This window comes from Mobula hypostoma, chromosome 9, assembly GCF_963921235.1.
Source record: "Mobula hypostoma chromosome 9, sMobHyp1.1, whole genome shotgun sequence".
NCBI classification, from domain to species: domain Eukaryota; kingdom Metazoa; phylum Chordata; class Chondrichthyes; order Myliobatiformes; family Myliobatidae; genus Mobula; species Mobula hypostoma.
This window is the reverse complement of record NC_086105.1, coordinates 42,335,360-42,361,397: the sequence shown is the minus strand read 5'-3', so window position 1 is coordinate 42,361,397 and position 26,038 is coordinate 42,335,360. Positions and strand designations below refer to the sequence as shown.

The following is a 26,038-nucleotide window of genomic DNA, read 5'->3' as shown; positions in this document are numbered from 1 at the left end:
GTATATAACTGCCATCAGCCTCCTTTTACCCTTACAGTTTCTTAACCCAACCCACAAGGATTCAACATCTTACGGTCCTATGTCACATCTTTCTACTGGTTTGATGCCATTCTTTTCCAGCAGAGTCACACCACCCCCTCCGCCTACCTTCCTATCCCTCCAATATAATGTGTAACCTTGGATATTCAGCTCCCAACTACAACCATCCTTCACCCATGACTCAGTGATGGCTACAACATCATACCTGACAATCTGTTATCCTGCGACAAGATCATCCACCTTATTACTTACACTCTGTGCATCGACATATAAAGTACTGTATACTAATAGCAGGAATTAATATACTAATATTAGGAACTAATCCACAATTTTACAATACTGTAGTAGAATTGTTTGTGTTCTAATGTGTTCTCTATTTCATTTTAATGCACACTTTATTCCTCAGTAACACAGTAGTTTGTCTTTATTACGCTTTTTAACTATTTCCTTGAAACTTCGGCTAAATAGGACAGCCGCTTAATTGGGCCAAAATCCCCTGGTCCCGATGTGTCCCAATTAACCAGAACCCACTTTATTTGATTAATTAGCTAGTAATTAGAATTAGTTGTTTTTCGATACCATGTTATGTGGAGATCTCCACAGCCGCAGTAATAACTTCCAGTTCTCATTAGGATCACTGACAAAGATTAACATCTATTGCAAACCAGAAGGTAGTAGAATATTAAACATAAAAGATTCTACAGTTGCTGGCAATCCGGAGCAATGCAGACAAAATGCTGGAGGAACTCAGCAGGTCAGTCAGTATCTATAGAGAGGAATAAACAGTAAATGTTTCGGGCTGAGATCATGAAGCATGATAGTAGAATATTGATAATGCAATTGCAGAATTGTTGCTGAACATGATTGGCATGGTTTTATTTTTCCAGTACATGAAATTAAACATACAAATAGATAGGATTAGAGGAATGCTTTGCCAAAGGTTACCTTTCAAAGTATTTGGAGTGTGTCAATCTCAGTGAGAAAATCTGAAAGAACAATCTCTGGAGAGGGTAGATGGAGTTGATGCCAATCCATTGAGGGAGGGTGACAGCCTTCCGTTGACTGGAATTTAGGATTGCAGCCAAGGAGTTGCAGCCTATCTGTTGTAGGAATGAAAGTGCTTCTCTGCTGAATTACAGAAAATACCATTCAATGAAGAAAAATTACAGGAAAGCTTTATAATGCAATATCTGAGTGTCTGGAAATCCTGATGATTGACGCACTGTTTCCACATTCCTTATGAATTTAACAATTACTTAAATTAACATTTTTATAAACTCAGTGGGACCCTATTTCCAGCACTTCTGATGAACTAGCAGGTGCCCCATCCCCAGGCTTCTTCTAAACTCATTGGGGCTCTGTTCCCACATTCCCTTTAAGCTCACTGGAACCCTTTATCCCTTTTAAATTCATTGGGACTCCTTAACCTGTACTCCCTTTAAACGCACCTGCTTTTATTGCCAGTGTTCTTTTTAAAAATACGGGGGGGGGGGGGTTGCAATTTCCATGTTCCCTTTAAATTCTTTGGGATTTGTTTCTTGTGAAATTTTTAAACTTACTGATAGATTCATTATGTTACTGTGAAATGTTGGAGGGAGAAACATAAACTAAGAATGGGTTGGAGTGTCACTAATATCGAGTAGTCCAGAAAGTCTGCCAGTCTGGCATTGCCAAAGCCCTGAAGAAGCTGGATTATTAGATTTTTGTAGTGGATGCTTGTCTATTTTTGGAGAGTTAGAGAGACTACTAGTTGGAAATTAAACACTAGAGGAGTAAAGTCACTCTCCAACAAGACAATCAGTGAGATGTCCATTCCGCCTTCTGTTGTTGCATCCGTCATTATAAACTTTTACTTCCAACAGATTTGAGGGTGTTTTTATCTCTGCAGATCCTTTATCTCAGCACTTCGGAGAAGTTCTCAGGATGTTTCCAGGTGCTGATTTTTGTTTTGAAGTGCAAAAGTACAGAGATAACTGAGTTTGTTTGGAATAATTTTTCAATTATTATGACTAGTTTCTTGTAGAAAATTAATATTTAAAGTTGGTCTGGATCATATTTCAGGCATAATTGCCTTCAATTCAAAGGTTCTCCTTAGCATGATGTGCTAATGAGGTTGTCAGATTAGCCTAACTGTATTCCCAGTGTAATGAGAAATCCTGGCAGTAATGTGAAGTTCATTAAGGTTTTCTAAACTCATGAGTTTAAAGAATTGGATGCAACTTGAATGAATAAGTAGGGCAAGAGAAATATATTGGAATTCCTTGCTGAAGAGTTTTTAATGGCAACATTTTAACCGTTTGCTTTTGCTGTTCTTATTTGTGGGCTATGGTTTGAAGCTTCATTTTAAACATGATTATTGAAGAATCCATGATCACTGTTTCCTTGTGGATTCATTTCGCAGGCAGGAGATTCCAGATGACGATGACATTGATGCCTTGTTGCAAGATGCTTGCTGTGCTGGTGCCTCATCTGGTTCCCAGCCACATGATGCAGGGTGGTATGAAACAACTATCTGGGAACAAGGAGACCAAAGGCGGCGTCAGATCATAGTCCGCTTCGTGAAGACAAACAGGTTGCACAGGACTCCAGAACGATCCACAGTCCTGGTGGAAAGTAAGTTGATGATAGTATACCGTACTCATTGTGATGCAAGCATAGAGGGGCACTGTAAACCATTAAATGGCATTTGTTTTGGTGCCAGAATTCCACTGCAGTCCGCTATGCATGCACTTCTGACTGTAATGTTTTATTGGTGTGTAAATTCAGTCCCATAACTCCCAGCTATGGGAATTGGAGTCGGCCCATGTTCTGTATGATTGAAAACCTATGAACTGCTCCTGCAATATGCATATGCATGTTTTAAGGCGGGATTGAACTTGACCGTGGTGGTTTCAGGGCTGGTTAACCTTTCCTCTAATAATCGCCCTCCAGTTTGTGCATCAGGAGTTGAAAGTTGGGTGGGATACTGGTGACCTACTGATACATGTAGAGCCAGAGGCAAGGGGAGGGGAGAGGAGCCAATGGATAAAAAAAAACACTCCATCATCAATTATTTATCATATCATACAACTATAGGCACTTGGTAGTTGAAGAAATGGGTTTCATTCACACCTGCCTCCATTATCCAAACTTGTTATCAGGATCAAGCCCCTTGTGACCTACCCCCTAACCCCTCTTTTAAAGCCACTGTTAGTACCGCTCCAGGATGTGTTACTGAAGAAGATTGTTTTTAATAAAAACCTGGCAATTCTGTGGTTCAAATTTTGAGAAGTTCAAACTATACCAGAAGCCAAAGAAACAAAAGGCATTGATCGCCCATGAGTTTACAATAATTATATATTAAATTCCATTATATTCATGGACTTTAACTAATTCTCAGCAAGAAACATTTGTACCATCTCTGTACTTTTCACATTAGTAGCTGAATTAGCATTTTACACCCTCTCCTCTCTGCTGTAGTGACTTGCGACAGTCATTGACAATATACTGTAGGGCACTGATGATTTGGAAGGATCATTTACATATAGCGTTAGCTATTTCAGTTAAAATTAGTTTTTCTGAAAACAGCTGTTTCAGTGTAATGAAGAAAGTTAAACACATGGGAAAGCTGAGATATTATTCAGTCGGTAGTGATTATTTGGATTAACTTGCTCCCACAGATGGACTATAAACATGAGCTTTAGTAAGCACTTTATTGAGTTTTATTCAGAACTGCTTGCATTGCTAAGATTCCTGTTTTATCTTTTTCTTTTAGGGGTAACTCTGAATGAGTTGTACCACTTCTCGGAGAAGTTTGGAAATGTCATTCCCACCACGTCCAGTACTGATCACTTGATACTAAATGACCTTTCCGTTCCTTTCCTGATACAAGATGGGAAATGGCATTATGGGTAATCCTTGTTAAAACATGGCTAACCTTATCAACTTTAAATGGCTGCACCTTCCTCACTCATCAAATTAGAACCTAACCATAAGGGAATAGTATGCTAATTTATTTTCAACACTGACATTGTGACATTTTCCTTTGATGATCTTGTATGGCCAATAAGTTATAATACTCAACTCTCTGGCAGTTGTGGAAGACAGAAATCATGTACTCTCTAAGGTGAAAGACATTATCAGTGAAAATGTGTTTTTGTTTTATAAAACCTTTTACAATCTTTTCTCACATTCTGTAACACATCATGTAGGTCAAAATCATTACACAACAGCACATTGCTTTGATGGATCAAATATGCAGTTGTAGGAGATGTGAATTAAGTTGATTCAGCTTCTCACTGACTATTACTTGGCAACTCAGGTGTGTGCTTAGTAGGACTAAATTAGATGGCCAAATGAGGATTGGCACACCAAGCAAAAACTATTGTGTAACAATGTACTTTCATGTACTTGTATGGGTGCATTCTTTAAACCATTACTATCTGAGACATTCAAATTACAAAGGAATATTTTTTAAGCTTTGTATCTATGAGTCAATTTCACACAGTCTGCTCAGCCCATATTAACTAAACAAAGTTAATATGGTTTCTGGAAATTACTATTTGTATTTAAATATGATTTATATTTCCTTGCATGGAGAATTTGATTACATTCTTAAGCTTGAAAAGAAAACAGAAACAAATTGCTTTAAGAGCTATCACCGATTCGTAAATGACAAATAGTTTGCTGTGCATTTGACGATAAGGGCTCTTTAGTTTTTAGCTTGCTTCCTAAGAGGTGATTTTACTTTCTTCCTTCAGCTGCAAGCAATGCTCTGACCCACAACCAGTGAGTGCTCTTCAGTCCCTGACTCCCAGTGATTCATGGGAGCTAACAGCAATAGCCAAAGGTAAGCTTTACCACTCCAAGGCAGGAGGTGTAGGGATCTCATAGCAACGGAGATATAAACCACCAGTGACAGAAATCTGAAACAAAGACACTATATGCTACAACAATCAGCAGGGAGTGGGTCAAGGAGCCTTCATCAGAATGAAAAAACAAATGTGTTTTAAATTGAGAGAGGTGGAGAGGTAGAGGGAATGGTTTTGGTGGCTGACCAGTAACAAATTGCTTTAAAATCTACTATTTGGAGTCCGAAAAGGAAGTGAAGCAAAGTGAAACAGGATGGTCCAATGACATTTGTAGAGAGAACGGAGTTACCTGACATTGTACAATACTATATTACTCCCAAGAGCTTTAGTGCATCCTGTCAAAAGATAATGTGAGCTTATGCTGGCATTACTGGAGCAGTGGACAAGGGCAAAGACAGAGAGGTTAGATTGGAATTTGGGTGAAGGAGACAGAAAGCTCTGATCATGTAGCCTGAGCGTTTGGTGTCCATAATGCAGAGGAGACCACATAATGAGCACTAAACGCAGTACACCAAATAGGATGAAGTCCAAGTGAACTGCCCCTTCACCTGGAAGGGTTGTTAGGGTCTCTGACTGGTGGGAAGCAGAGAAGTCAAATGGTAAGTGAATAGGGCGTAGGAAGGAGAGTGGTTGGTGGAAATGAATGGGGGACCAGGGAGTCATGGAGGGAACAGTCCTTTCAGACAGGGAATGTGTTAATATATCTGCTAATGGAATCCCACTGGAGGTGGCAGAATTTCACAGGATGGTCCATTGATTGTGGAAGCTGGTGAAATAGAATGTGAGGATAGGAGGAATCCGATCCATATTCTAGCTAGAAGGAAAGGGGATGGAAGCAAAAGTACAAAATAGAGAAGAGTCATGGTTGGGAACAAGATTGACTACTGTAAAGAGAAAACCACATTTAAGGAAAAAAGAAGACATCTTAAAGGTACTGTTGTGGAAACTCCATCAGAGCTCACACAATCTTTGGCACTTAAGCGAATACCATTTGATTTGCTTAATTTCCATTCCTGGTGCTCATATTAACTCATCTTATTAATATCTTCCATCTCCTGGGAGTGACTTCATCCCGTTCAAATCTTGTGATCAGAGACACCTTTAATCCCCCTGTCTTCCTTTATTTTCCAAAATCCTTGAAGATGCTCCCAAATCCAACTTGCTCATTGCTCTAACTCCATGCCCAAACCTTGTCACTGAATGGCCCTTGATTAATCTGACAGGATCTATCCAGTAGCAGACCATCCCTCTTCATTTTTTTTACCTTTGAACAGTAATCAGCATCATTGGCTGCATCTTTCTTCTCTAGTGCCCTGTTCCATTGTCCAGACTCACTTCATCTGCTTTCATTCTTATTATTTGCAACTACAAAATCATCTCACTCTATTCCCCATACCTTCGATGTTCCCTGAACACCAGGCCTTGACCAGTTACTGTATCTTGCTTGATCAAACGCCTCTTTCCCTGTTCTATCTTCTACCATGTTTGATATGACCAGCATCCATTTCCATGGAAACAGAAGGTTTATCCCACTGATACTGGGAGGTCTGAAAATTGTGGGACTAATTTTCTGCCAAGGTCTCCGTGGATCTACCAAACAGGGGCAGTAGCATTCTATTCCGCTCCGCAGAGCAGCAGCCATGTGAAATCTGTGCTACGCCAATGGTCCCTTGTACAATAAGGCAGTGTCGGCACTAAGGCTGGAAAGTCTCTCACTCTCCAGGCTTTAGTTAACCCGGCTGACGTAGAATCAAAAAAATCATTTGTCAGGTGGAAAGTAAATAAAGACTTATTTGTTTTTATTAAGGCTGCTTAAATAATCTTCATTGTTTTAAAGTGTATGTACCTCAGTCTTTCAATTACTAAATGTCTAGCACTAAGAGTGCAGAAGTGTCAGTCCAGCCGAAAGCTCTGAGGTTTATGTAACCAAATCACAAACAAGAGAAAATTTGCAGATGCTGGAAATCCGAGCAACACACACAAAATGCTGGAGGATCTCAGCAGGCCAGGCAGCATCTATGGAAAAAAGTCAATGTTTTGGACTAAGACCCTTCATCAGGTCCTGATGGAGGTTTATGGTAATGCTGATTGCATAACAATAAGGTGAGGATTGTGGTGGTTGGGTGTGAGCCCTAATTGATAAATATTAACAAACTATCTCCTCTCTATGAAATGGGATATCAGTCCTAAATCACAGGTAGGAGATAGTTTGTGCTGAAGTTGAGTACTATCTGGCTGGACATGAGATGGAGGAAGCATCTACTAACCTTTTCTAATTAAATAAGGTAATTGAAGTTTTTTTTGCTACTGCATTCAGAAGCTTGGGGTTAGATGCCGATCATCGAACTCCAACATTATTTGCTCTTGTTGCCTTTTGAGCAAGTCTTCCATTTAGCACTCATTGAAACCCTGAAGAATGTGTATCCTGCTCTGACTCTGAAGCTTCTCTTTCCAGGGCAAGTTCCCTTCCTGCGCAATCATATTGGCACCTGCCATTATGAGCTGCAGATGACTTTTAGAGAGCGTAGGATTGCATTAAACTCAGCCAGCAGGTGACAGTCTGCTAAGTGTATTTACACTATTTTACAAATCATCAGTTTTTGCCTCAGCTGAACTGAGATCACTGAACCGGGAGAGACAATCACCTCACTATGAAGATGTGATTTCATTTTGTTAACAGGAATCAAAAGAATACATATTATAATAAATAGTTAATAACACCTGCTGGCAGAAGTTAATGCAATCCTATGTTTGGGCAGTTTGAATGGTTTTACTACACAGTGGGAGACCATTCAGTCCAACCTGTCTTTGCTAGGTCATTGCTACCCTTCTCCTGGATTTTGTTTATGTTTTTCCAGCTGAGATTGAAGTAACTTCATGCAAACCATTCCAGATTATAGCGAGGTGGGTGCATCAGGGTTCCTGGTCACACACCCAAACTCAAGCAGAATCTGGTCCATATTAACATGCAGTCTTTGCATCAGTTTTAGGCATCCAAAGGCTGCATTATGTTTTCGTCTTGAAGTTTACACTTGATGATGGAACGGGATCACTCGATGCATTTTTGTGGGATGAAGCGGTAAGTCAGTCTTTGATTTTTCTTGTTAATGAATTACTGACTTCAGCTTGCTTCTAAAGACTTGCTTGAAAATCCCACTTCCTTTAAGTTTTAGATAAACTACAAGTACTAACTGTAGACCTGTCAAGTAATTTGCCAAACCATGGCTCAGAGACATCAGGTGGGAAGTTAAGTGCTGCCAGCAGGTCTGTGGGGAAGGGAACTGAATACGTGTGATGTTCAGAGGTCATCGCCCACCCAATCACTAATCAGGTCTGGATCTGTGTGACTGGTGACTCAGGGAGTGCAGTGAGGTCCATTGCACTTCAGAGAGTGACGGTCAGTGATGTGTGATGTAGTCCACAACTACTAGATGTAGTATCATAAATACTGGTTAGCAGCCTGGTTGCAGGCATCCATCCAAAAATGGGTCAGGATCAGCCACTTCGTAAAAAAACAAATGAAGGTCAAGTGAGAAGTTATTGGTGAGCAGGAATTCACATGTGGATTATGCTACCTACCTCCCTTTAACAGTAACTTTAGGAATAGCTACTGTGGCCAGACAGGATTTTGGGATACTGAATAAGTATCAGGCTTGAACATGTCTGAATAGATTTGCGGTATGGGTCTTTGATGTACACAAACTTTACAGAGACCATTTCACACCTCACACCTCTATTTAAAATTAGACCACCACTCTGGGAAGCAGCAGCCACATTTTGTGTTGCAAGTACGATCCTATTGGTCATGTGAAAGAAACTGTGAGATCCATCAAATCCAGATACCTTAGCATTGACCCAATGGGAGAGGTGCATGACCTATATTTTGTTCCCAAAGACAGTGGGCAACACTCAACAGCATCCTCTTCATTGCCTCTACATACTTGAAATAAAATACCAACCAGGACTTTACCCAGTATCCTGGCCTGTGGGCCAAATAACGTTCAAGGTAGTTTTAACTCCTCTAACCTAGAAATAAAGATCAGCACTTGTCTTTTCTTATGACCAAACCAGTTTGTGGCACACTGAGTGCTTGGTGTATTTGAACTCCAAATCTCTTTGTTCTTCTACCCAACCTAGACTTACACCTTCCAAGTAATAAATGACCTTTTCTGACCAACAGGCACCACCTTGTTTTTGAACCTTCTTCAGTAACTATTTGCCCATTGAATGAGTTGTTAATATCCGTGCTGATTTGCAGAGATTCTAAGGACATGGCCAAGGTACACCATCTGGGGCAGGTGTTTTCCAACTGCTCTGGAGAGCTGATCTAGCCCGTTTGGGCGGAAAGGCCTCTTTCTATGTTGGGAGAAAAAAAAAGTGGCAAGAAAAATTTCCCAGATATTCCCCCACTTCTGGAATTCATTCTCTGTGAATCTAAGCATGTCAGGGAATGAGACAAAAGTAATTGCCTTCAGGGTGTTGCTTTATAACTAAAATATATTTTCATCAAACATCCCTATCCCACCCATTCCTCTCCAGGTTAGTTATTCCAATATGCACTATGATGTGTGGATTTGTTCTCTCCTTTTCGAGGTTCCTGGAACATCCTCCGTTGTTTATTCCAACATGGGCCAGTGTTTCTCCTCCCCCTCCATGTTCTTCTCTGGGAGACATCCATTACCCTACCTCATGAACAAGGCACTTTTCAGGATTGTTACCTCTAGAGACAGTGACTGTGCCCTAGGTATAGAATCCTCTTTAACTGCTATATGGGTAATCTGCTCCCGTCACTGTTACCCAACTCAGCTTACTTCCTGGATAACCTTCCACGTCACAGTACATAATTGGTCTTGTGGCTGATCACCCTGTAGTCCATCTCTTTGTGCACCTCAGATAATGAGTAAGTACTGTCTGTAGAATAGGCAGAGTGTCATCACATAAATCTCTGCAGCCTGTTTCCCTAACAGTAGCGCCTTATCCTCCTGAATCTGATTTAATACTCATCTGTAGCTGTATTCTCAGTAATTCTATCCAGAATTTCTTCTCCTATCCTGATGTGGCTCAATAACTGAGGTAGAGGGCTCAAGGTTGAGATGTTTCCCGATGATGTGTTTGTTCAAGATAGTTTTATTCACTCTCCCACATTCTCTACTACAAAACTGCAACCTGCCCTGCCATTATCTTAGACCAGCGTAATTCGACTTATTAAAATCTTATTCCAACAACTATTCGAACTTACTTAAAGTAGTTTAACATGTTAACAAGTCCTTTAATCGTTGGGTGGCGGGGTGGAGATGCGCCTTTACGAAAGGAGGTGTAAGGTGCTCCTTCCCTCCGCTAGCTAGCAGGTCACCCTTGGGGAAAGTGTAGCACCTTTTACCCCACCCCCACCAGTCAGGTCACATGAAGCCATGAGAGCAGCTGATGAATGGCTGTGATAGCAGCTGGTGCATATCTCAAGGCCTGATGCCAGGCAGACAGTCTTTGAAGAGTATCGATGGCTAGCATCACCCATCTTGTAAGAAGGCAATGGCAAACCACTTCAGTAGAAGAATTTGCCAAGAACAATCATGATCAAAGACTGTGGTCACCCATGTCATACGTCACAGCACATAATGATAATGATGAATGTTCACTATTCAACCACCTCGTATAGTAAAAATTGTTTTTTGTTCTTCCACTTTGCCTAATTTATTCATGACCAAAACTCTTGAGTTTCACAATGTATGGAAGCATTATTTCAGGAAACTAAGCTGCAAGCTCCACGCTCAGTGTACTAACAACTCCACCCCCCCCCCCCTGTAGTTATCCAGCAAAAAACTCTAAACACGTCATCCCCACTAACAGTTCCTATTAACTTACAACTGACACAGGCAAGCAGAAACTTTACTATTGTGAAAGAAACCAGTGATTGTCAAAAGTTAAATGATAAACATTGGCTACTAAACTTAAGTAAGTGCCATACCTAAAACTCTTAAAATAGCTGTACTCATTAAAACCTGTAGAAGTATTTTGTGGGACAGGACTCTCTGTTACTTCCATCATCAGCAAGTGGATCAGAGGGAGATGCAAAGCACTAATCCACTTCAGACTACCAAATGAAGCTGTAAATTATGAATCTTCAGCCTATATTGCCTGTAATCATCTGTTACTCATTCATTATTTACAAATGAAGTAGGATAATTTTTTTAAAAATCACAGATGCACAGCCGGTTACTGGTCTGGCATCATCAAGCTTCACTCTAACTGAACTGGAACAAGAGTAAACAGTCTGTCATGAGAATACTACACAAAGGGAAATGCTTGTGAAATGCAGCATGTTCAATTGGTGATTTTCCATTGAAGTCATGTTGACTATTTCAAGTTTAGAAGTGAAATACTTCCAAAGAAGCTAACCTATATCATTTGCAAAGAGGGCCAGAAGTCCCTTCTTTGTTGGAGTGTTTTTGAAGGGGAATGTGGACAATATGGTGGTTGTCCATTACGTCCAACGGTGACAGGAATTCTGTGCGGGAGAGATTTTAAAGTGGAGAAGCCGTTGCACTGGGGCAGTTCCACTCTCTTGACCTCGGAAGTCCGGGTCCAGTGGTACGAACAAGTCAAGTCAAGTCGCTTTTTATTGTCATTTCGACCATAAACTGCTGGTACAGTACACAGCAAAAGCAAAACAACGTTCCTCCAGGACCATGGTGCTACATGAAACAACACAGAACTACACTAGACTACCTGAAACAAGACAAAACTACACTAGACTAAGTGAGACAACACAAGGCTACACGAGACTACGTAAGACAACACAAAAACTACACTAGACTACAGACCTACACAGGACTACATAAAGTGCACAAAACAGTGCAGGGCAGTATAATAAATAATAAACAAGACAATAGGCACAGTAGAGGACAGATTACAATATAATAATAAATGATGTAGATGTCAGTCTAGTCTCTGGGTATTGAGGAGTCTGATGGCTTGGGGTAAGAAACTGTTGCACAGTCTGGTCATGACAGCCCGAATGGTTCGGTACCTTTTGCCAGATGGCAGGAGGGAGAAGAGTTTGTATGAGGGGTGCATGGGGTCCTTCACAATACTGTTGGCTTTACTGGTGCAGCGTGTAGTGTAAATGTCTGTAATTGCAAGAAGAGAGACCCTGATGATCTTCTCAGCTGACCTCACTATCCGCTGCAGGGTCTTGCGATCCAAGACGGTGCAGTTCCCGAACCAGGCAATAATGCAGCTGCTCAGGATGCTCTCAATACAACCTCTGTAGAATGTGGTGAGGGTGAGGATGGGGGGTGGGAGATGGACTTTTCTCGGCCTTCGCAGAAAGTAGAGACACTGCTGTGCTTTCTTGGCTATGGAGCTAGTGTTGAGGGACCAGGTGAGATTCTCCACCATGTGAACATCAAGAAATTTGGTGCTGTTAACGATCTCTACAGAGGAGTCATCAATGTTCAGCGGAGAGTGGTCGCTCCGTGCTCTCCTGAAGTCAACAAACATCTCTTTTGTTCACATTCAGAGACTGGTTGTTGGCTCTGCACCAGTCCGTTAGCTGCTGCACCTCCTCTCTGTATGCTGACTTGTCGTTCTTGCTGATGAGACCCACCACGGTCGTGTCATCGGCGAACTTGATGATGTGGTTCGAGCTGTGTGTTGCTGCACAGTCGTGGGTCAGCAGAGTGAACAGCAGTGGACTGAGCACACAGCCCTGGGGGACCACCGTGCTCAACGTGATGGTGTTGGAGATGCTGCTCCCAATCCAGACTGACTGAGACAAGCATCACAACCTGGGGTCTTCTAGTTTGTGGACAATATAGAGCAGTGGTCCCCAACCACCGGGCCACGAAGAAACGATATGATTTGGCGATATGAAATGATATGAGTCATCTACACCTTTCCTCATTCCCTGTCACACCCACTGTTGAACTTGGAACACCACCACCCGCACCCCCCATCGGCCGGTCCACAAGAACATCATCAATATTAATCCGGTCCGAGGTGCAAAAAATGGTTGGGAACCCCTGATATAGAGAAGAGGCAATTGATTAGAGAATAAAAGCAGGAAGATTTACTATTAATTGATCCATTAGTGGTGGAGCACCTTTCTGTTGTTAGAAACATTTCCAAGTATATTTATAAGAATGAATATAATATTTATATTTATTTGACTTGAAGTTAGCAGGCTCACGGTTATGTTTTGTGTTGACCTGTTGTATTCTCAGTAATTTGTGAACACACACCCAGGTCACTCTAATTCTGCAGCTCCGTGGGATCTTGACATTTTCCAATACTCATATAACAGCAAGGTGGAAGCTGTCCTTGAGCCTACTAGTACGTGCTTTCTTGATTTACACTTTTTCCATTTACACTGGGCTTCTCTAAGCTCCTGAAGCATGGTCTTGAGGTTCTCGGTGATATTCTTAGTGCTCTTTCTCCAATTTAAGCATTCGTGGACCAAAGTTTCCAAAGAGTCTTTTTCACTTCTTCATAAGACCATGTGATTATAAGACACAATGTATGATCACTCTCATTAGCTTAACCAAGTTCCTCAAAAATTTGATAAAGTTGATTTATTTTCCTGTGTAAAAAAAAAACACATTCCTATGCTTCCTAGTGATTTCAACAGCTGGTTTTAAGTTTTTCAACCCAGACCATGCTCCCTGGCTGCAGTGATTACTGATTCCACTATTCCCTGTGAGTTGATCCAAAATAATAAATGTCAGCACCAAACATCTGTGGCTTCAGTGTGTACTTTGACTCATCAAAGAACCTGATTTGCTCAGAACAGCATCAGGAAGGACGTTGTATTTTTTTTAAGGTCCAGTGTGGTTGATAATTAAGCTGAGGACTCAGCAGGTAATAGGAGTCCAATTAAATGTGCCTCATTTGTGCTTGCAGGAACGATTCTTTGGAATTCCCGCAGCTGACATTGTGATCAGTGAAGTACTTCAGGAAAAGCTAAGAAGAATAATGAGCATGTTGTGTCCTCCAAAGTCAGATCCAGGTAACGGGGCTATAGAGTGTGCACATATTAATTAATCTCCACACTGGAGTTGGTAGGGGGGGGGAGGGAGAATTCCTGGCAGAATCCAATGAAATTTGTATTTTTTCTTGTGCACACGCATACACACAAAGTTTCAGACAAGATACAGCATTTTAGCACAATACAAACTAAGCATAATTCCCGTGCTTCAATACAAATTGTAGCTGAGTGACTGTGCACTCCACATTCTAATCATTACCAATTCACCCGTGGACAAAGCCATCAACTTCAGGGATTGTGAAGGAACATTACAACTTTCCTGAGAGGATCCAGCTGCAGGAAGTAAACCTGTTGAATTGTAGCAGCCTTGCACTTCATGTCATTTGGAAATTAGCATGTCTGAATCCTTTGTTGTCAGAAAAGTAATAATAGGATTGGTCAGAGTCCACATTGGATATTTAAGATTTCCCATAGATGTTTGTCAGATCTCTTTAAATTTTTTTTTGAAATTCTAACTTAAGGAATAGATAAAGGAGAGGCAGTTTTATGATGAGCATTTAGAAAAGCCTTTGATAAAGTGCCACTCAAGAGATGATTAAAGAAATTAAAGCACATGATAATGGTGGAAATCTACAGAGGATTGGTTAACAGAGAAAATGGTTAACAAGTTACTTTCAGTTTAGGAGACTGATTACCGGAGTGGGAGACTGGGATCATTGCAAGGCTCCAGCTGTTCACACTCTATATTGATGATTTGAAGATTTGGTTGAGGGAACCATAGTGCAGTGCATCCAAATTTGCAATTGATAGAAAGCTTGGTGGCTTTGTGGGACAATAAAAGGAAGCAAAGAGATTTCAGCAGAGACAGAGTGTGTGAGGCAGCAAGGATATGGCTAACGGAATACAGTGTGGAAAAATACGAAAAATAAAAAAATAGAGTGCCACGGTATTGTAGTGGTTAGTACAACGTTATTACAGCTCAGAGTTTGGAGTTCAATTCCAGTGCCATTTGTAAGGAGATTCTATGTCCTCTCTGTGAACACGTGGGCTTCCTCTGAGTGTTCTGGTTTCCTCCCACAGTCCAAAGACATACTGGTTAGTAGGTTAATTAATAATTGTAAATTGTTCTGTAATTAGGCTAGGGTTAAATATGTGGGTTGGGCTGGAAACAGCCCATTCCGTACTGTATTTTTAGTTAATTAAAAGGCGTTGGTGTTCAGAAACATCTGGATATCCTTGTAAACTGTAGCCCCCCAGCCAACCTCAGGGTCGCTCGGCTCGCTGTCGTCTAGGGAAACAGCCCTCGGCCCCACCAAACTGGGTCATTAGTTTGTGTGGATGCTGTGTGATGTACCCCACCCCGCCCAAATAACAGACAATACACCAGATACAATTAAGTGATTTACAGTTTATAGATATTACTGGAACTATATAATTAATAGAGAATAAAATATAAAAGGAAAATAAAAGGCGCCACACTCTCTTCGTTCAATCTCTTCGTGCACAAACAGTTGGAGCTCAGGACCCTTCTTCTTCACCCTGCGAACCCCTCGGACCACCTCGACCGGCCACCTGGGACCAACAACGGTGGTCGACCAGACGTTCCACACAAGTCTGTCTCTGTCTCCTCTCCTCACCCTGGACCTCGGACTCCTGCTCGGGGTCCGACCCCGTTAGCGGACTCACAGCACCTGGTCCATCCTCTGTCTCTCTCTCCCGCCTTCTGCCCCAAAACCCCACGCATACAATATCTTACAGACACACCAAAAGCATATCAAATATCCCAATTGGTTTGTAACACCTTCTTATCAGTAACGTGATCCAAACAAACTGCTAGCAGGAGGACTTTCTCAGCAGTTAACATAACAAAGAAGCTATTTTAATTAGACTACGCAGTGACATATAAAAAAAAGAAACACCTTACAAAACAAATTACTGAAGATGCAGCTGAACAAGCAAACAGGAAGGCACACCTTCTGGGCCTTTATTTCAATAGTGGAAACTTTCTTGCTCTAATTAGGCCCATGGTGTGACCATAACTAGCATATCTTGTGCAGATTTGATCTCCCTCCCTGAGAAAGGACACACAAAAAAATAAAACTGCAGGTGCTGGAATCAGAAACAAAAACAAAAATGCTGGAAGATCTCAGCCAGTCAAGCAACATCTGTGGAAAGAGAAACCAGTCAACATTTTAATTCAGCATCCCTTTCTCAGACTAGCTTCTCATTCCACAGAATGGGAATGCTTGTCTGACTGAGTTCTTCCAGCATTTCCATCTTTGATAAGGAAGAATTTGATTGCTATGCACAACATGGAGAGAAGGTTCACAAGATTGTCTCCAGAGTTGGCAGTTGTGTCCTATGCTTGTACGCTCTTAACCTTAGAGAGTGCAGGCCTGGAATAAACTCTCCTGCACAGTCTTCCCTTCTCCCATAAGCTTTCCCACTCTCCCATACTCTCTCTCTCCTCCCACACACCTGCATCCTCTCCTGCCCTCCCCACACTCCCAGACTTCCCTTCGCCTTCCCTCACACAAACTGATTTTCTCCTCTCGTGCTCTCCCGTTGCTTCATTCTTCCTGTTGCTCCATTTTAAAAATTCTGTCACCTCCCCTTCTCTCGCCCCCTTGCCCACTCTCTCTTCATTACTTCTATTAAAAAATAAATGCTCCAAGTAATTAATTAATTGCAATGTTTTTTTTAAAATTGCCCTTCCTGATAAATGTCAGTCAGACCATATTACCAAATCAATGCTAAGCATGCTGACATCTTTGTTACCTGTATACCTGCAGAAAGCTCTCCATGGCTGGAATGCTGCCTCAAGTCCTATTATGTCGGGGAAGGCTTGGAGGAGAAGACGTGCTATCAAGTGTTTGATACCACATTTGCAGGATTTGAAGAGAGCTAACATTTCATGAACACATCCTGAACCAACTTTACCGAGAGTGAGCCCTAAAGTATTTTAGTATTTCTTACTGTATCAAAGACATCTTTATCCTTCATCAGTTAGGGGCGGTTACTATCCCTTTCACGTTTCTGTACATTATTTCCTTAACTAGGATAATGGATGAACATCAAACCATTATAATCTGTAAGGATGTAGACTGGAATACTCTGAAGTTATAGTACCTTCCCAGCTCTGCCGATGTATTTCCTTATAGTAACACACAGAAAATGCTGGAACAACTCAGCAGGCCAGGCAGCATCTATGATAGATAGATACCAGAGATACCACCAGCATATTGTGTGTGTTGCTTGGATTTCCAGCATCTGCTGATTTTCTTTTGTTTGTGACACTGTATTTTCTTATGGTTGAGTTTCTCTCCGCTTAAGTGCATGATTGTCCGCTGCCAAGTATCAATAAGAATGGATTCTTTTTATAGAACTACTGAAGACAGACAGATTATGAAAAAAGCCATGGTTCATCATAAAGCTTAGCTTCACTGCCAACCTTTTTAAACATAAGTCGTTGCTGGCTAGCTCAGTAACTACATGTTCACTTTAGACAATCATTGCTCAGTTTCTCACTAATCATAAAACAGTAATGTTTATTCCTGAAAGTTGTTTTAAACTTTCTCCCTCAGCACCTGTATTATCTCTTGTAGCTGTCATTTAGGGATTTGTTCTGGATTGTTCACTTTATAAGGATTGTTTTATGCTCCTTTATGACGCACACAATTGTATTTTAATACGGTTACCCACCCACTGGCTTTATCCTTCACTAGTTCTCTTCATGCTTAAAAGACACTGCACATTTCATGCAGCCCATATTCAGTCGAATTGTGGAATCTGAAGCACCTTCCTGCAAATTTGTTAAGCAAATTTGTAAGATGTTTGAGTTCTTTAGAAGTTGGGATACCTTGCAATATTGGTGAACTGTAGTAACTTCAGATGACTTCATGACATGTCCAGTATATAGATATGGATGTATATAAAAGTTTCTTAGCCTGAAATTTAATTTCACAGTTTGTTTTGCTACATAGCATTGAATTTCAGATTTTGTTTCTTTTTTTAATCTATTTTAAAAGCCTTGAAATGGACTGTAAAGGAATTTAAACCATGAAATTACATCCAGAGGAGTGCAGTTTCCAATATAACTGTAATCGATGGAGCAGCACGGGTGTCACCCCACTGTGCAATGAAGACCAAAACCAGTAAAATACACAGTGACTGCAGTTTGCAGCTGATCGGCCACCAGGGGGCAGGTGACTGCGCTCATTGCATAGAGAGATGTAATTTGGGGCAGTACAGTCCCTCCGAGCAGCTCGCTCCAGCCTGGTAATTATATTGGAGAAATTATTCATTGGAATGTAGGAGAATAAGAATCTTATAGAGGTGTATAAAATCATGAGGGACCTAGATAGGGTGAATGCACACAATCTTTTTCCCAAAGTTGGAAAATCAAGAACTCGAGGATATAGTTAAGTGAGAGGGGGAAGAACTAATGAGAATGTGAGGGGCAACATTTACACCAGAAGGTATGAATATATGGAATATATGCCAGAGGTAGTGGTTAAGGCAGGTACATCAACAACATTTAATAAACATTTGGATAGGTACATGGATAGGAAAGGAGGGATACGGGCCAAACACAGACAAATGGGACTAGCCTAGATAGGAATTTTGGTTCACCTAGACCAATTAGGCCAAGGGGTTGTTTCCATGCTGTATGACTCTTTACCTCTCTAAATCCTAACCCAATGGACACTGAAACATCCATGCAAACTGCACAGAAATACTACTGGCATAAAAGGGAGGGAGTGGGAAGCTTACAAAAAGAATAAAGCTGCAACACCATCAGAGATGCAAGCAATAACTTAAAATCTGACAGCTATAAAGAGAGGAAGCAAGTGTGATGTACACGCAGAGAACATGACACAAAAATAGCTCTGTAAGGCATAGGTGCAGAATTAGGCTGTTCGGCCCATCAAGTCTGCTGAGCCATTTCATCATGGGTCAGATGCTTCAGTGGATTCACCCGCCTGAAGGATGCTCTTGCGTCAGTCTCAGAGACAGAAATCATAGCGTCATCGGGACTCAGGGAGTTTGTAAAGGTGCCTCCATCTTCAGGAGTGAACTGGTATAATTGTGTGCCATGGTAGCTTGTGGTTAATGCAACATTATGATGTCACCACGTCCTATGTGAGCGCTTCACTTAAAAAAAATTAAGTAGAAAAGTATCCTGGCTCCTGTGTTTTTCTTTCAATTCGTTTCTGGAGTTATAAAACATTACACGGATGTTTTGCTATTTGGTGTTCAATTCTGGTACAGTCTGTAAGGAGTTTGTACATTCACCCCATACACCACGGGGTTTCTGCTGAATACTTCAGTGTTTTCCCACAATTCAAAGATGTGCTATTTAGCAGGTTAATTGGTCATTGTAAATTGTCCTGTGATTAGCCTAGTGTAAATAAGTGGGTTGCTGGCTGGTGCGGTGGGTTCAGCTGAAAGGACCTGCTCTGCAGTGAATCTCTAAGTAAATAAAACAGTCACACTTAAACGTCTTCCCATAGAAGCAAGGGAGAAGATGTGAACTTCTGTTTGCTTAAGAAAACTTGACAGGTTTTGCACAGGGAGAGTGCCAAAGGCAGCCATCCAGTCCATCGTTGCTGTGCTCTCTCTTTGAAAGAAATGTTGGTCTAATCTCAATCTCCTCCTCGTGTAATTTGGAGAAAACATTTTATCATTAGACATCGGTACTATAACCAGGCTGATAGGGATTAAAATAGGACACCTTATTACATCCTGGGTGCTCCCACAATGTATGACTCTTTTCATTCAGTTTTAAATGGCAGAGACCACAGGAACAGATTAAGGACATTTGGCCCATAAAGTCTGCTCCACCATCAATTATAGCTGACCTTTTACTCTCAACACCATTCTCTCACCTTCTCCCTCCAGCCCTTCACCGCCTTTCCACCAAGAACCTATCAATCTCTGCCTTAAATACACCTAGTGATGTGGCCTCCACATCCTCTGTGGCTATGGCTTCCACAGATTCAGATGACAGAATCTTCGAAGCAGGGAACAAAAGAGAACATCAGCTCTTCACAAAGCAAGCAAATTCTTCCTCATTATGGTTACCGACAGGGTTGTGTGAAAGGAAAGAAATGAATATTTTTAATACACTAGTAATTCAAATTATCAACTTAATTGAGTTTCCAATGGATATGATATAATTGATTGTTGATACTAAAATTTGACCTCACTCTTCAGTCTTCCTGCAGTTTTATGGCTTTCAGCATTCCTGTGTTAGATGTCCAATTCCTCTCTACAAAATTAGAAGTTGTCTTTCAAACAGAATATTACTCGGCCAGATTTTGTCAGCCTGCGGCTCTGTTCAGAACTGCCAGTATATAATGGTGTGAATGGAAGCAAGATCAGCATTCCTGTGTGGACGTGAATGTCAGATTAGCTGGCGATTTTATATCCGTACTCTGATATTGGGCTCCATAATTCAGCAGTGAAGGGTAATTTTGCAATAATCCTCTGCACTTATGCTGGCGAATCTTCATATTGAACCTTGCACCAGAATAGACCATTTGAGTGCTTCATGAGAGTTAAGTGTTAAAGCTATTCTCATTTTGAACTTATTAACTTCAGTAAGATGTTTTTTTTTAATTCTTTTATGTTCTTAAGTGGCATTTTAGCTTTTAATACTGAAATATAATGTGTATATATGTTATATTCTTACAATTTGAATTTCAATAGCTTTTAATTAATAATGTTTGATTTTAGTTTATCATGTTTGGCAAGTTTGACAATGGTTAGACTATTTTATGACTGAGCTTTTCCTGTTCCCTTTATATTGGATTTCACACAGGCAGGTCGAAGCTGCTGTGAGAACATTGCCACTGAGGACTGACCTAGGACTTAAGTTGTTACCAGTGGGTTTTCGGAAATGTAGGTTTTGACATTTATCCTAGGTTGGTGGGATCGGAATCAGGTTTAGTATCACCATCAGGTGTTATGAAATTTGTTAACTTTACAGCAGCAGTACAATGGAATACATGATAAATATGGAGAAAAATTGTATTACTGTGTGTGTGTAATATATTAGTTAAGTTAAGATAAATAGTGAAACAGTGAAAAAAAAGTAGTAGATTTTCTCTTGTTTATGAGGTAGTGTTCATGGGTTCAGTCGGATGACAGACAGGAAGAAGCTGTTCCTGAATCACTGAGTGTGTGCCGTCAGGCTTCTGTACCTCCTTCCCGATGGTAACAGTGTGAAGAGGGCATATCCTGGGTGGTGGGGATCGTTAATGATGGACACCGCCTTCCTAAGGCACTGCACCTTGAAGATGTCTTGGATACTACTGAGGCTAGTACTCATGATGGAACTGACAAATTTTACCAGATTCTGCAACTTACTTCAATTTTGTGTGATCACTCCCTCCCACCACCTCCCCCCATACCAGATGGTGATGCAGCCAGTCATATTGCTCTCCACAGTATATTTGTAGAAGTTTTCAAGTGTCTTAGTTAACAAACCAAATCTCATCAAACTCCTAATGAAATATAGCCACTGTCTTGCCTTCTTTACAGCTGCATCGATATGTTGTGTCCATGTTAGGTCTCAGATATTGACACCCAGGAAATTGAAATTGCTCACTCACTCCAATTCTGATTCTTCCACAAGGATTGGTTTCTGTTCCTTTGTCTTACCTTTTCTGAAGTCTCATAATCAGCTCTTTGCTCTTGCTGATATTGAGTGCAAGATTGTTGCTGCGACATCACTCAACTAACTGAAATTATCTCACTCCTGTACACCCTTTCTGAAATTCTGCCAACAATGGTTGTATCATCGGCAAATTTATAGATGACATCTGAGCTATGCCTAGCCACACAGTCATAGGTATAGAGACAGTGAGCTAACCACACATCCCTGTGGTGCGCCAGGGTTGATTGTAAGTGAGGTGGAGATATTATTCCCAATCCACGCAGATTGTGGTTTTCTGGTTAGGAAGATGAGGATCCAGTTGCAGAAGGAGGGACTGAGGTCTGGATTCTGTAGCTTTTTGATCAGGACTGTAGGGATGAAGGTGTTAAATGCTGAGCTATAGTCAATAAACAGCATCCTGATGTAGGTATTTGCATTGTCCAGGTGATCCAAGGCTGCGTGGAGATCCTTTGAGATTGCATCTGCTGTAGACCTATTGTGGCAATAAGCAAATCGCAGTGGGTCCAGGTCTTTGCTGAGACAGGTGCTGATTCTAGCCATGACCAACCTCTCAAAGCATTTCATCACCGTAGATGTGAGTGCCACTGGACAATAATCGTTGAGGCAGCTCACGCTGCTCTTCTTGGGCACTGGTATAATTGTTGCCCTTTTGAAGCAGGGTGGGAACTTCTGGCTGTAGCAGTGAGAGCTTGAAGATGTCTTTGAGCATCCCCATAGTTAGTTGACACAGGTATTCAGAGCCTTACCAGGTACTCCCATTGGGCCCTGCACCCTCTTGAAAGACAGCCTGACGTCGGTCTCCGAGACTGAGATCACAGGGTCATCGAATGCTACAGGGTGGGGAGCCGAAAGCTGATTGTAAATTGTAACTCTTTGAGGTAGCAATAGTTTAACAGCCAGATCCAGGCAACAGTATAAGCATTTCACTTGGTTTAAAAGGTTCAAAGAGACCAAGCAATATGACTGTCAATCCAGAGTGAATATACTCAATTAGCAGTGAATTCACCCTGTAACTGCAGTAATAGAGTTTACAAGACATTGAATGGAAGTTCTCCAGGTGGAGGTTTATCACTCTCATAGGGAAGCTTGTTCCTTCCCAGATAAGAGGAAAGAAATCAGTTCATCCACAGCCATTCCCAAGGATAAAATGGATTAAGATTTGGGAACATTGGTAACTACAAGTAAAAGAAAAGCCAAATTGGTGCAAATGTTGAAAATCTGAAATAAACAGAAAAGGTGGTAAACACTCAACAGGTCAGCAAGCATCTGTGAAGACAGAAAGAATCAGGTTGATGATCTTTTAGTAAGTTCTGTAACAGATGTTTTAAGTATTCCAGGGAAGGCTACGTTGTCCAGCTCGATTGCAAGCAATTTACAAAACAAAAAAGCATGTACATTTTCACACTTGGTTCAATAGGTGAATTCTGGAAACCTATCAACAACATTTGGTCAAGTTCAGCTTAAAATGTTCTTATTGAACAACTTAATAATATCTTCATGACAATAACTTAAAATTAGAAAACACCTGCAATGTAAAATGCCCAAAGCTTTTCAAAAGCATGATTACCTAACAAGATTTGACATGATGCCAGAGTAAGTGCTGTAAGGACAGGTCATCTAAAAGAGAATTGTCAGAGTAGGTTTTGAGAAGTGTATTGAAAGAAGGGAGAAAAGCAGGGATATTTACAGGGGAAATTTCAAATTTAGGATATAGGAATAGGACTGCTAATGCTGGAATGAAGAAATTCAGTAATGTACAACTGTTTCTCTTTGGAAGGCAGCAAAGAATGTGGAGTAGATTACAGTGCTGAAAGAGATTACAGAGTACAGGAAGCAAGGTAATATGGAGAGATTTGAAAACAATGAGAATTTGGTGGAATGAACACCACAGTGGTAGATGAACGAGACTCGATCATATTTAGTGCATGAACAGTAGAGCTTGAATGAACATGAATTAATGGAGGATTGCCACATGAGCTTTGGGATCACATGCTTCCTTCCAGTACTGGCATTAACAGAAGCATGAGGAAGGCAGGCAGCATGAGCTAAGTTGAGGCAGAGTGGAGATGGCCAAGACTGTTGATGTAGTTATCCAGGTAATTAGTTAATGATGGCAGAGAGGTTATTTCAGATCACCTGGTACTGGAGGGACTTGTGGTCACTGCTGCTGAAGCAGCTGAGCTGGACTGGGTTCATCAGCAGCAGGTTGGCAACTGTAATTTTCCCCGCTGTGTGGGTAAGTGGTAGATTCTAGAGGGGAGTTGATCAGAATATGGGAGAAATAAAATGGGATTAATCTAAGTGGGTATTTAATGGACAGCACAGATGAGAAGGGCTGAAGGGCCTTTTTCCTTCCCTTCCTCCATTTCCTTGGGATAGATAGGGATACCTGAACAAACGCAGCAGCCATTGAGGCCATTGGAAGTGGGAGGTCCTCGTGCATATAGTGCTAAGCAATGCTCCACCCCTCCACCTCCCCTCACCAAAGCTTCACCTGCTGCCAAAATTATCATGAGTTTGAAACAGCTTTAAAACTTCTGTTATTCAGATACATTTTTAAACTTTGAAGTTTAATGTAAATAATAAAAAAAGTTGAAACACTGATATTTTAGGAAAAATCTAAATCATTTAAAGTACTAAAAATAATTAATTTGAGACATCTTTTCCTCCTACTCTACAAGCTTGGGAGCCTTCATTCAGGGAAATGTTGGCTCTGGTCCATCTAGCTGGGAGCATCCAAATGCCAACAGTTGTCTTTGAACAGTCAGCTACACCCTGGATGATTCAGATTGGTTAATGGGCGGTAAACAGGCAAGCTTTTACTTGTAATATGCCAGAGGTATCATTGGTGGGACGCCAGATATTTGCAGGTTATGTTAATACTTTGTTCAATAGATTACTGATCATACATGGGTGGGAAATAACTTGAGAAGGTGGTGTCTCAAGTTACTCAGGAAATTTATATGGAGGAAGAGGTTAAGGAAGGAAGATTTAGTTAGATATTGTGATGTTTGCATTTCTTTTTTTTAATATAATTTTTATTGAGTTTTTGAAGTGATTACATAGAAAGATAATGACTACCCTCCCCCCTCCGCTTAACCCTACCCCCGTATATATACCTCTAGATGGAAAAAAAAGAAAAAGAAAGAAGAACTGCCTGGATATTGGAGGGTTTCCACATGCTCCATGGGATTCAGAATAAATTTAGTATATTTATTTATTACTTTCCCCAAGGGGGTGTTTGCATTTCTGTGCTTACTGCCCATTACATAGTTATAGTCATACTTTATTGATCCCGGGGGAAATTGGTTTTCGTTACAGTTGCACCATAAATAATAAATAGTAATATAACCATAAATAGTTAAATAGTACTATGTAAATTCTGCCAGTAAATTATGAAATAAGTCCAGGACCAGCCTATTGGCTCAGGATGTCTGACCCTCCAAGGGAGGAGTTGTAAAGTTTGATGGCCACAGGCAGGAATGACTTCCTATGACACTCTGTGCTGCATCTCGGTGGAATGAGTCTCTGACTGAATGTACTCCTGTGCCCAACCAGTACATTATTTAGTGGATGGGAGACATTGTTCAAGATGGCATGCAACTTAGCCAGCATGGCACCTTACACTACTGGCAATTCGGTCAGCAATGAAGATCCTCCAACTCTGTCTGTCCTTGTCCTCTCAGATGTAGAAGGATTCTTCATTGCTGTTTCTGTCACAGTTTTGTCTTAGCAGTCAAGGTTGTTAGGCCTGAGCTGACCCCCGAACCTAAAGGACCAGTAGACCACTCTTGGTCTATCCTCTACCCATTGACCTGTTTGCCATGGGAGACCCGACCAAGAGCCAAAGACTCCAGCCAATATAACTCTCCAGGTCACTGAGGCATGCAAGCCTCCAAACTACAACAAAATTGTGATCCTCTTGAAGATGTTTCTGTGAACATCTCAATAAATCTCATTAATTGTCCATTAAACACCCATTTACACTAATCCTATTTTATTCTTCCCATATTCCAATGACCATTAGTAGTTTTTAGTAATGTTTATGTATTACAAAGTTACCACACAATAATACTTAGTAATCTCCTATTTTTCTACATCAGCACCAGCAATTGTCAGCTTTCTTTCATCAGGCAGGTTAGAAAAATCACTAATTTTATTTAGAGAGACATTATGGTTCTACAGGAGAATGTTGAAAATATCATGGACCACACACACATCAAATGAAGAAGTTCTCAGAAGAGCCCAAGCAGTTCGATCACTCATACCAACAATAAGAAAAAGACAACTCAGATTCCTAGGACACATCATGCGGAAAGATGAACTAGAAAAACTCATACTCTCTGGAAAGATTGAGGGGAGCAAACCTAGAGGAAGATCTCGGCTTATGTACATCAAAAGCATAGCCAGGTGGCTACACATCAAGGAAATGGAAGTCATCCAAAGAACGAGGGATAGATCTATATGGAAAACCATGGTCACCAA

At 41.0% G+C, this 26,038-nt stretch overlaps 1 protein-coding gene across 5 annotated transcripts in view; it reads left to right on the top strand.

Moving 5' to 3' along the window:
- pot1 (protection of telomeres 1 homolog) overlaps nucleotides 1-20,755 on the top strand; it is a 355,041-nt gene extending 334,286 nt beyond the window's left edge. For 3 of the 5 annotated variants that reach the window (XM_063058159.1, XM_063058160.1, XM_063058163.1), the window contains 6 exons: nucleotides 2,441-2,652; nucleotides 3,794-3,929; nucleotides 4,779-4,867; nucleotides 7,874-7,968; nucleotides 13,788-13,893; nucleotides 16,665-19,015. In XM_063058159.1, coding sequence (XP_062914229.1) covers nucleotides 2,441-2,652; nucleotides 3,794-3,929; nucleotides 4,779-4,867; nucleotides 7,874-7,968; nucleotides 13,788-13,893; nucleotides 16,665-16,780 — 754 coding nt within the window. In that variant the 3' untranslated portion in view covers nucleotides 16,781-19,015. Of the gene's footprint in view, nucleotides 1-2,440; nucleotides 2,653-3,793; nucleotides 3,930-4,778; nucleotides 4,868-7,873; nucleotides 7,969-13,787; nucleotides 13,894-16,664; nucleotides 19,016-20,695 lie in introns of those variants that run through there. The other 2 variants (XM_063058161.1, XM_063058162.1) reach the window with 2 other exon arrangements.
- Nucleotides 20,756-26,038: the final 5,283 nt, after the last annotated feature.